Source organism: Marmota marmota, unplaced genomic scaffold, assembly GCF_001458135.2.
Source record: "Marmota marmota marmota unplaced genomic scaffold, marMar, whole genome shotgun sequence".
NCBI lineage: Eukaryota > Metazoa > Chordata > Mammalia > Rodentia > Sciuridae > Marmota > Marmota marmota.
This window is the reverse complement of record NW_026000240.1, coordinates 452,235-464,831: the sequence shown is the minus strand read 5'-3', so window position 1 is coordinate 464,831 and position 12,597 is coordinate 452,235. Positions and strand designations below refer to the sequence as shown.

The window sequence follows — 12,597 nt, the reverse complement described above, 5'->3', positions numbered from 1 at the left end:
ATGGGAACTGGACCGCAGAGGTGAAAACTAGTAAACGTAACGCCGGTCTAATCCCCAAGTTCGATTAACTCTACTTCACGACCCCCCCCCCCCCGGTTTAACACCGGTAGTGTTAAGGACAAAAGTCGCTTTGGGATCACAAAATTAAAGAAGAGGGAAAGGTTTCGGGGAATGGTTCCCTGGAAGACTGTTGTCAGCGCAGTTTTTGAGGATGAGCAAGAGTTAACCAGGAGAAACGGGAAAGCGAAGATGGAGAGGACAGAACTGGCAGACAAAAGGAAATATGCTGGTTTGGGAACTGCTGGTTCTGAGTAGTAATCAAAGTTGGGAAAGGGTGGGAAACAATGATGTGGCATTCGGGAGCAGGTAGCCCAGATCATGAAAAGCCATTTTAAGGAACTTGTATTTTAATACTGAAATAATTAGTATATCAAGGATATACAAATCACGTGATTTGATCAAATCTTAGAAAACTAACTTTAAAAATGTGGAGACAGGACGGGGTATGTACTACGAAAGAGATAAGAGTAGAAGACAAGTCGGCGAAGACTTGGAATCCTTACAAGAACCAAGCCGGTAATGCCAAAGAGTAAAGTGAACCAGTTCCAAGAAACAACAGGATATGGCGGGAATTCTAAACTGGAAAGCTCAGACCTCAAGGAGAAGGGAAGTCTCACCTTTGCTGTAATTGAATATTGTCAAATTGGCATATGAGCCTAGGGTTGCCGCATATTCTTATTTGTCAAAAGAAGTTGGAACCTAAGCTGCGGTGTAGCTCAGTGACAGTGTGCTTACACAGCATGTATAAGGCTCTGCAAAAATACAAAAAAAGCAACTGAAATCTTAGGTACAATATCCAAGTCTTTAAATGTTGTCAATTTTTTTGGGGGGGTAGCAACAAATTTTTTAAAAATTTCAACATTGCACAGATGATACAAAATTTGTCTGTAGGGCCAGGGCTGTGGCTGAGTGGTAGAGCACTTGCTTAGCACATGTGAAGCACCACATAAAAATAAATAAAATAAAGGTATTGTGTCCATCTACAACTAAAAAAAAAACATTAAAAAATTTTCTGGGGCTGGGATTGTGGCTCAGTAGTAGACTGCTTGCCTGACGTGTGTGAGGCACTGGGTTCAATTCTCAGCACCACATATAAATGAATAAAATAAAGGTCTATCAACAACTAAAAAAATATTTTTAAAAAATTGTCTGTAGGCTGCAGGTGGCCCTCAGCCCTTGGGTTGTTAGTTTGTAAGCCCACACCTAAAGCAGTGGCTGTGAAAACAAGGAGGTGCAGATTACAGTAATAAGATGATATAATCAGTGTTGATCTATGAGCACTGGATATGACAAGGGAAGGATAGGAAGGGATCAAGGATAATTTCATGAAAAACTAATGACTCCTAACATGACTTTTAGAAATTTTCAGACTTGGGAAAATTTGTGTGTGTGTGTGTGTGTGTGTGTATTAAAAGTGAAATGAGAGAAGCTTTTAATGATAATTATGATTTCATTTATATAAAAATTCTCTTTGTTCAAACTTTGTCATATTTTCCTACTAAAGAGTTTATGCTTTTTAAGAAAGGAACAACATTAGTCAATGGGATTTTACTACTTTCTGTTTCTACAAATGTATGAAATTCACTTTTTGACATACAGTATAATCCCAAAATAATACAATGTGATCTCAACACATGCTTACAATCAGCTCTATCAGGAAATCCTAAAACTACAGTTATAGTACAAGTTCCAAAAAACAGGATTTTCTTTTTATATCCAAGTCTGGGTTTACATGTATTTTCTTTAAAGCAGTTAGTAAACACCACAAGAATCTACACTAGCTGTGTATCCATACCCTGTGCTTCTCCTTCATCCATCATCATAATCCTAAATCCCTTGTGTGTTATTCCATTGCTTCCCTTATTATCTAGTCTCTTTGCATCTATCTATATTCCTAAAAAGTGTTATTTAGATTTTTTTATGTTGCAACATTATAAAAAGGATTGAGAAATATTCTATGGGGGTCTCACTTTTTATCAGTATTTTTTAATACTGATAAAATTCATTCATGTTAAATGTCACTATAGTTCATTGATTTTGACTGATGCATATTAGTCCATTATATGAACAGTTAGTTCATACATTAGTCCATTTTATCACAGTTTATTCATTCTCTCTCCCATTAATAGACATTTGAATTTTTAAGTTTTGCTCTTGCAAACTCCTTCAATGAACAATCATATAGGTCTTCCCTTGTATATAAGGAAGAATTTCTCTTAAGTGCATATGAAGAGTGGAATTGTTGTTCTAGTTCTTGTTTGAATCATGGGTTAATAGGTGCATAGTTTTTAAAATAACTAGTTATTAAATTATGACTAATTATAGTCAGTATTTAAAATAACTAATCAATTAACTAAATAAAAACACTATGCTTGGAAACAGATGAGTATATCATGAACCAAGGATTATGATTAACCCAATTTTGTGCATCTGAGATGCAAATACAAAAAAATTGCCAAATATACAAAAATATCTAGCATCATGGTTCAATAATGTCACACAAAGACAATGGTCTTACTTAGCAATTACTTAATGATTTTTTTAAGCTTTCCTCCAAGCAGATTTATTTAACCTAACGAAATTTTATATACAAAGTGATCTGGACATGCTGCTTCAAAACATGATCCTTATTAATATCCTGATACATTGGTTAAAAAGCAACTCACTCTAAAATAAATAGAAAAGTTTTCAATGCATATTCAATGAATGGCTTAATCACTGCAACTTAACTAGTTTTTTTTAAAGAGAGAGGAGAGAGAGAGAGAAGTTTTTTTTAATATTTATTTTTTAGTTTTCGGTGGACACAACATCTTTATTTTTATATGGTGCTGAGGCGAGCGCATTACTGCTTGAGCCACATCCCCAGCCCAAACTTAATTAGTTTTGTAAGATAATTAACATAGTAGGATTGAGTCCCTATGACAGGCTGCTGGAGAACTGATGAGAGAGATCAAGAGGCCCTTTTGTGCACTGTCACGGTGATGCCATCACGTTTTTGGATCATAATGTTCCCATTATCTGATTCTTGGCACACCACAGGAATATCAGTGGGGTCAGAGGTTATCTTAGTTGCTTGTTGGGCTAGAACAGATATAACTCCAGCATGTTCATCTGACAGGGTCCCACGACAGCCCAGATTAAGTCCTTGTGAATCTGTGCACAGGACTCCAACAATGGACGGATTCTTCATTGTATCCTCCAAGTGCTGCTTCAAAGTTGCCTCCATCCTGCTAGAAGGCCACCCCGGGGCAGGACACCACAGCGCAGCCAGTCCTCAGCTACTTAATGATTTTTAATTAAAAAATTTTTAGTTTCTTGCAGGACTAGAGATAGAGCATAGATCCTCTTACATGCTAAGCAAACACTCTACTATTGAACTATACCTCCATCCCTGAATTTGTATTTTTTAAATCACAAACTTGAAGAAGTTTATCTGATCCTGATCAATCTGTTTGTTTCCAAGTTTATCAGAATGCTATTTTTATACAAACAGTAGGTCTTACAGAACCACTGGCAGAAAACCAATTTCAGCTGGGCCTGGTGGCACACATCTATAATCCCAGCAGCTGGGGAGGCTGAGACAGGAGGATTGCAAGTTCAAAGCCAGCTTCAGCAATGGCAAGGCGCTAAACAACTCAGTGAGACCCTGTCTCTAAATAAAATACAAAATAGGGCTGGAAATGTGGCTCAGTGGTTGAGTGCCCCTGAGTTCAATCCCTGGTTCCCCACCCCCCACAAAAAAAGAAAGCCAACTTCACTCAAGGATTGGTTAATCAAATAATGGATTTTTTAAATTGTTTTTTGTTGTTGTTGTCAATGGTCCTTTATTTTATTTATTTATATGTAGTGCTGAGAATCAAATCGAGGGCCTCATACATGCTAAGCAAGCCCTTTACCACTGATCCACAACCCTCACCCAAATAATGGATTTTTACCTATTTGCCAAAATTTGTTCTTAAAGATTAGTATTCTTGAATATATATAAACAATATATTAAACAACTAGCAATATAGTCATGAGTATGTTCTCTTTTAATATATTCACTAAAATTATTTTAGCAACATTTTTTGTAGTATTCAAATTTTAAATCAATGTCTTCCACTTGCCAAGTCAAAAAAAACTTGAGAATCAAATACACACACACACACACACACATATGTATATAAAAATAAAAAATAGGAAATAAGAAGGGGGTGAGGGAAACCTACACAATAGAATGTCAACTAACAAATATAAAGGAATTGATAGAAAAATCACTATTTTGCAACCATCATAGTTATAATTATTATGATTCAATCAAGAGTCAACTATCATGGGATATATTTCAGTAGAAAAGTGCTTTCGTAGCACACATAAGGCTCTGGATTTAATCTCCAGTAACACACACACGCACACACACACAAATTTGTTCTGAACAGTATATTTACATAATCTCAAAATATCTCCCCACAATGACTTCATTACAAATGGGGGAAATACCTTTACAATAGAGAAACCTACCAGGCATCATCTTAACCAAAGGATCTAAATTAAGATCACCAATAAGACAAAATGACATCGTGTGTGTTCTTATGTTAGACACTGAAAAGTGCATGTGACTTGCATAGTATTCCTGACAAAAATGAATAACCTCAAAGTAATAAGAAGACAAACTCAAATGGAGTGATAATCCATGCAACAACTAACTTGATAACTCAAGTCTCAAAAATATTGGGGCTGAGGTTGTGGCTCGGTGGTAGAGTGCTCGCCTAGCACATGGAAGACCCTGGGTTCAATCCTCAGCACCACATAAAAATAAATAAAGAAAATAAATAATTGATAGGAAAGCAAGGAACCAGGAGGCAGGCGAGCGAGAAATGGAAGATGGAGACCAGGCGGAGAGTTTGTCACAGCTGACAAATAAAGGCATATCTCTCCATAGACAAGAGAAGTAAAACAGGCTTAGGGTTTGGGACTTTTATGGGGCAGGCTCCGGGATTAAAGCTAAGCAGGTCCTAAAGCAGGTTAAGGGTTGGACTGATAATGAGGGAGTGGTGAGCCTTTCTCAGAAACACGGTAGGGCAGGAAAGCAAAATTTTTCTTAAAATGGTGGCTGTCACTTAAGATGGCTGTGCAGATGCTAAGCAAGGACCTTACAGTGTCCACTACAAATAAAAAATAAATATTAAAAAAAAATGTGGGGGGGCCAGGGTTGTAGCTCAGTGGTAGAGTGCTTGCCTAGCATGCCTGAGGCACTAGGTTCGTTCCCTGGCACCACATAAAAATAAAAACAAATAAAATAAAGGTGTATATACATACACATACACACACACACACCCACCCATATATAGGGCTGGGGTTGTGGCTCAGAGGTAGAGTGCTCGCCTAGTACATGCAAGGCCCTGGGTTTGATCCTCAGTACCACATAAAAATAAATAAATAAAGCAAAGGTATTGTGTCCAATTACAACTAAAAAAAATAAATAAATATTTTAAAAAATTTTTTTAATGTAAATATCAGCTGGGTGGAATGATGCAGGCCTATAATCCCAGCTACTCTAGAGGCTGAGGCAGGAGGATGGTAAGTCCCAGGCCAGCCTAGGACTCTTAGGAAGACGCTGTCTCAAAATATTTTTTGTTTTAAAAGAGGACTGGGGATATAGTTCACTTGCTTGTCATGGGTAAGGCCCCGTTCAATCCCCAGCATGGTTAAAATAAATAAATATCAAAAAGGACTAATAAAAGATGTTAAAACTTTTTCAGATTAAAGGAGAGGCAGGTCAAAGAAATGTACTATGTGAACCTGGATTAGATTCTAGACTGGAATAAAAATTGTATAAAGGCTTTTTCAGTATTGACAAAACTTGGTTATGGACTATATATCGTATAATAGTATTACATTAACGTTAAATTTCCTGAACTTGATAATTTGAGCATGTTTATATTAAAGAATATCCTTAGAGATATATTTTAAAGAATTATGATTTCTGTAACCTCCTCCCAAGTAAACTGTAACAATAATCATGTCTATCTACCTACCTATATGTAGACAAAGCAAATATGGCAAAGCTTTCATAATTTGTAAATCTAAGTGAAGAGTAAATGAGTATTCATTGTATTATTTTTGCAACTTTTCTGTAGATTCACATGTTTAAAAAATAAGCAAGAAACTCAGTATGGTTTTAATTTTTAAAAAATTTTTTAGTTGTAGTTGGACACAGTACCTTTATTTATTTATTTTTATTTGGTGCTGAGGATTGAACTCAGGACCTCGAATGTGCTAGGCAAGTGCTCTACCACTGAGCCACAACCCCAGCCCCTGGTTTTATTTTCTTATGATTGTATCCTGATCAATATAATCAAAATGTTAGTGTTTCACATGGAAATTTCTTAGCTTATGGTGATTAAAGTTTGAAAATATTTTAAAATTAATTTGTTTTCCCTGTAGTTTGTAATTTTTATTAGTCTTCTTAGCCAATTTTGCCAAAACCCAATTCACTTAATTTACCAAATGTACTGATTTACCAAAATTCTTTTTCTTTTAGTCATATACACTGTATGATTTCAATAACTTTTGAGGGCTGAGGGTGTAACTCAGTGGTAGAGCAATTGCCCAGTCTGAGTAAGGCCTTGGGTTTCATCCTCAGTGCTGCAAAAAATAATAAAATAAAATGAAAGAGAAAAAAGAATTTTGCCAAGTTTTAATTACCTGGTTTTTATTTTGTCTTTACATAAAATTTACACCCCATCTAAGCATTTAGTATTGATTTGTTTATGCACTTCTACAGGAAAGTTTATTGCCAGCCTTGGACAGTGCATACAAATTTGGAATTTTTAATTTTAAAATGAAAATGAATAAAAACTTATTATGTACTGAGCAAAACCTTAACAGCTGAGGAATGTTCAATTTGTCCTTGTTCCAACTTCTTACAGCTTTAGCTAGATTGTGGACCCAGAGGAGAGATCCTCTAGGAGAGAGAACACAGTCAGTTCAGAGACCAGATTGGGCAGGGAACCTGAGGAGCAAAGAGAAGAAGCATAAGGAAAAACAGGAATGCCTAAAGGCCCCATGACCCTAGAATTTTGGTTCCACTGAGCCTTCCTAGACTACTAATCAATCCAGTATGAATTGAAGATATCTTGTGTGTGTGTGTGTGTGTGTGTGTGTTGCTGAGGACTGAAGCTGGGGCCTTGTGCATGTGATGCAAGCACTCTATCCACTGAGCTATATTCCCAGCCCCAAGGATACCTTTTAAACAAATAAATTTTATCGAAATAGGGGGAAACTGTGTGATTTATGAAAATTTGTTTAGTTTTTTTTTTCAGTGGGGGGTGGGGTGGGTACAGGGATTGAATTCAGGGGCACTTGACCACTGAGCTACATCCCTAGCCCTATTTTGTATTTTATTACAGACAGGGTCTCACCGAATTGCTTAGCCTCATTAAATTGCTGAGACTGGCTTTGAACTTGTGATCCTCCTGCCGAAAATTTGTTTAGTTTTAGAAAATTCTACAGTTGGCCATTTAGTGAATGGACCTAGAACCCCTGGTGGTCAAGACCCCTATCCTGCCCAGAGAAGGCAAGACCTAATAGGACAGAGCTTCCTCTCCTCTCAGTCCAGGAAGAATTCCCCTTCAAGTTCTCCTGTCTACCCAAAGCAGCTTCCCAAAGTTACAGAAAAACTGATAGTCAGGGATATGGGGATCAGTACTAGTCCTGGAGTGGGCAGGCTCCTCAATAACTCCTGAGATTTTTTAAAGGCAGCAGCTTTGCCTGAAACCCTGGCTGTCATGGTTCACTGTATTCCCAGCAATTAGCAGTATCTTGCACATACTAGGAACTCAAACTGTTTGCTGAATGAATGAATAAACAAATGAATACTGAGATTAAAAAGCAAAAGCCTAGAACAGCAAAAGGTTAGAACAAAAGAAATAAGCAAAATAGGAGAGGAACAAAAAGCTATAACAAGGTAGAAAAACATAACAATCAAAAAACCTATCATAGCAGAAAGCATTGAAAAAGGCAAGAGAATGGGAAGAATTGAGCATATAAGAGAAGAAAAACTGTATTTATACATAAGTAGCTTACTGGTTAGTATACTAATTAGTGTTTTGTTATTTCACATATAAAATACAAATTTTACCATTCCCTTATACCAGTATAATACACATTACATTAACAAATGAATTCTAGAAAATCCTCTTATAAAAAGCAAAAGAATTAATTCCTGTATGTGGTGCTGAGGTTTGAACCTGGGGCCTTGTTCATGTGAGGCAAGCACTCTATGGACTGAGCTAGAAATTATAAGAAAGACATTAGAAGAAAAAGAAGTTACATACTGAAAAGACAAAACTCCTGGACAAAACAAATTAAATGTAACAATATATAAAAATGATAATACACCATGACCAAGAATATTTATCTCAGAAATATAACATTTGAAAATCCATGTAATTCACTATATTAGTAAATTTAAAAAGAAAAACCATTTCATTTTTGTAATAGATTCAACAAAGTATTAAATTCAATATTCATTTATGAAAACTCTTAGCAAACCAACAACACAGGGAACTTTTTTTTTTTTTTTTTTTTTTTTGGTACTGGAGATTAAACTCGGGGGCACTTGAACCCTGAGCTACACCCCCAGCCCTATTTTATATTTTATTTACAAACAGGGTTACACTGAGTTTAGCACCTCACTTTTGCGGAGGCTGGCTTTGAACTCTCAATCCTCCTGCCTCAGCCTCCTGAGCTGCTGGGATAAGAGATATGGGCCACTATGCCCAGCTAGAAGGGAACTTCTTTAACCTAACAAAGGATATCTTAAAAAAAAAAATTCGATCATATTTAAGGGTGAATGAATGCTTTCCTTCTGAGGTTGGAAACCAGGCAAAAACATTCATTTTAACTTGACCATGATTAAACATGGTTAATATCAGGTCTCTAGTTAGTGCAATAAGGTAAGAAAAATAAATTTTAAAATATACAAATTAGAAACAATTATGCTAGGTGAAATAATCCAGTTTTTAGAAAGTACATTCTATATGATTCCATTCTTCTAAAATTCTAAAAAGTGCAAATTAACCTATAGTGACAGAAAAGAGATCGGTGGTGGCCCAGGCAGTAGGTAAGGGGAAGGATTACAAAGTGACACAAGTAACGTTTTGGGAATGATGGATATATTTATTATTCTGATTATCGTGGTGTTTTCACAGGTATATGCACTGCATACTATATATATTGAAAACTTAGGTATGTCTTTTTTTTGTCTATCAACATCTCAATAAAACTGATAAAAAGAAAATTTAAAAGGCATATCAAACTAGCTTTAAAAGGTTAAGGGGCTGAAAATGAAGCTCAGTGGTAGAGTACTTGCCTAGCAAGTATGAAGTCCTGGAAAAAGAAAAAGAAATCTAAGGGAGGAAGTATATAAGTTGTGCTTATAAAAAGAGAGTCAGAAAAATGTTAATAGGAAAGTATGGTATGTTGTTAAGGTTGCCAGATATAGCAAATAAAAATGACTCACAGTTAAACTTGAATCTCAGAAAAAATGAATAATTATTTAGTATAAATATATCCTAAACATTCATAAAACAGTCTAGTGAAAAAAAATGTGGTTTATCTAAAACCCGGGACACACACTAAACGGTTGTTCATTGTTTATGTCTGAAATCCAGATTTAATGGGTCCTGTATTTTTCCCTGCTATCCTAGATGTTGTCTTATCTATACTATGAAATCAAGCCTCTAAAAAGGGTGACTGCTGGAATTGTTTGTTTTGATTTAGCTAAAGTTATTGAACAGCTATATGCTTGTGTCCAGCATAGTGCTTTATTCATAGTAGGTGCTCAGAAAATACTTTTTGCTCTGCAAGCTGTGAGAAGATAGGGACTACATCCATCTTGCATCCATTCTATTCTTGGAGCGTATTACAATACCTGGTGCTCAATAAGTATATGATTAAATGAATAGCTGACTCTCATGCCTCAGAAAATTGCAGGGTTGACCCTTTAACCCCAGCCCTTCTAGCTGGCTGATAGACTTCTTGTACAAGGCCCAGTTCTGATTTCTTGGCTTGTCTCCTTCTTCATTTTGCTGTGTTGTTTTAGAGGTTGCTATTTTGTTTTGTTTTGTGTGTAACTAGACCTACTATTACACACAATGCGTCACTCTTGTTCTCTTGCTTTTCCCTTTGGAATCTGGGGAGGTTGCTCTGAGACTCTGAGACCCTCAGCCCCAGGGGAAACAGCCAAAAACTGCTTAATGAAAATACTGAGGCATGTCTTTTTTTGAGTTAAGATTTGGGTTAGGGCTCAAGTTTTGAACAGAAAACTAAAATAAAAGGAAATCTATATTATATTAGTGGTAGGGAGGATTTTATGTATTTGGGGTTTCGTTATCTGTCTTATAAATACCTAAATACAAAATGCTTCCAAATGCTAAGTACATTAATTTTCTTAGATACAATTAGGAATTTAACCTTAGGTAGTTTACTCCTACAAATGAACAGAGCTCGTAGAAGTTATTTATATTGAGAGAGGGCTAATGTGGTAAAACATGTCTTGTGAGAAGGGGATTTTAGAACTGTAAGAAATCTAGAAATAACTTAGTATAATTTATATAATTAGTACTACTACTTTCTTGTTTTGAAGATGAGTATAAGGTCCAGAAATGCTCCCAAGATCACATGATTAATGACTGAAATGAGTGGAAAAGTTATCACTCAAAAAAACCTAGGTGTTCCACTGACTTTTACTTCTACAAACCACTTTCCCTAGTTATTAGCAGGGAAAGGTGGAGGTTATAAGACAGAGTAGTAAATCAAGACCCTTATGCAAAAAACAAACAAAAAACCTTGTGCCAAGAGAATCCATGCTATTTTCCTTGACAAGCTGAATTTTATTATTATTATTAATTATTATTATTTTATTTTATTGCAGAACTAGGTTTCGAACCTGGGGGCCTCACATATGTTAAGCAGGTGCTCTACCACTGAGATACATCTACATCCTTTCTTGGGTCTTTCTTAGTTAAAACCTTCCTTCACCATTAAAATTTTTTGTACTCCTCCACAGGTGTATAGGCTGATTCACTCTTCCTGTATAGTTATATTTTTGGCAGGGGTAAGAAAGCCAACTTGACCTGTGAGGATAAAGAGTTACTTATAAATTTCCAAAAGCTTAATAAAAACCATACATTTCTTCAAGACTATCCAGGCTTTTACACACACACACATCATGTTTCTTTGCTTACAGTTAAGATATATACCTCCTGGAATGGCTCTTGGTTTTATTCATGCTACAGTTACAAAGAACATTCACATGTAGTTTTATGATTAAGGTAACCCTAATTATAAAAAACAATATCACCTGCAACCTTTTGCTTTGAATTCAGACATGTAAAGGGAAGATAGGACACAGATATTTTGTTGTTGTTGTTGTTGTTGTTAATAAACATTGGGAAATAAGTTATTAACAAAAACAATGTGCAAAATAAGAAATATTTAAAGACATGGAATCCCCAAGCAAAAAATAGCCAATTGTGTCATTGCTATTGAAGTTGAAAACCACATGACATTGTGACATTACTAAATTAAGCATAGGCTACTATGGTTTTGAGATACTTTAGGTCATCACAAAGTTCTGCCTTGTTCTACGCTAACGAAATTTTAGGAATTGGAAAGATTACCGAGAGATTTCTTGGTGGACAGAATAGCTACCTTTTTTTTTTCCCCCTTAGATGCAAATTATAGGACAAAATAACCCAAGTGCTTCCATATGAGCACTTTGAGGGAGAAGAAGAAATGAGGTAGGAAGAAAGGGGGATAACACATTTTGTAAACAGGGGGAAAGTTATTAAGCAGGAATTCATCAAATATTAATAAGTTTTCCTATAGGAATAATTAGAAAAAAAAATCCCAAACAAACCCGAATCCTACCAATTCCCAGCGCAAATGAGAGAAAAACGCAGTTAAATAAGCAGAGATACTTACCCTCCCAAGGGAAGAAGAGGTGTTATTAAGGTAATACCGTGCCAAATACTTTGAGAGTACTGATTGAGAGGTGGTGGAGATAAGGTAACGTTAGCATTCACTTTTATTGTTAAGGTGACGCAAGAAGAGTCACTGCAGTTTTTGTGTTCGGACGTGGCAACTCCGCATGCTGCAGGTGAAGTAGCGTGCCAGGGCGAGGAAAACTGGGACGCAGTACTGCAATCTACGCTCGCAGGGGTCTGTCTGTTCCGCCTCCCCAGGCTGCAATCAAGGTTCGCGTGTACCGAAGCACAGGGGGTCTTTCCGCAGGAGGGACCGATGGACACGGAATATCATGGTATCATTTAAAACATGTGATTTTTGAGGTGCTCAGGGTCTAGCATCCCCTAACAGCCCCCTACTGGGGCCGAAAGACGAACTGTTAAAGCCCCGGTCTGGCCAGCGCACAAGGTAAAAGCTCCTGTGCTTCGCCCCGACCGGCAAGGGCCGCTAGGAGCTAGCGCTGGCGTGAGCCGCTCTTGCCAACAGCTAGTCTCGATAGCCCCTTCCCCCGCCCGCTGCCGCGGG

At 36.6% G+C, this 12,597-nt stretch overlaps 3 protein-coding genes across 3 annotated transcripts in view; 1 reads left to right on the top strand and 2 right to left on the bottom strand.

Moving 5' to 3' along the window:
• Window positions 1–12,536, bottom strand: part of Rubcn (rubicon autophagy regulator) — a 66,988-nt gene extending 54,452 nt beyond the window's left edge. Inside the window, exon 1 of the mRNA XM_048794247.1 lies at window positions 12,031–12,536. The gene's annotated coding sequence lies outside the window, so the exon portion shown is untranslated. The remainder of the gene's footprint in view (window positions 1–12,030) is intronic.
• Fyttd1 (forty-two-three domain containing 1) overlaps window positions 1–12,597 on the top strand; it is a 39,166-nt gene that overhangs the window by 234 nt on the left and 26,335 nt on the right. The gene's annotated exons all lie outside the window — the stretch shown is intronic.
• Window positions 2,866–3,358, bottom strand: LOC125613589 (ragulator complex protein LAMTOR5-like). Its single transcript, XM_048794249.1, has one exon. The coding sequence runs from the start codon at window positions 3,284–3,286 to the stop codon at window positions 3,011–3,013; it is 276 nt and encodes a 91-aa protein (XP_048650206.1). The 5' UTR covers window positions 3,287–3,358; the 3' UTR covers window positions 2,866–3,010.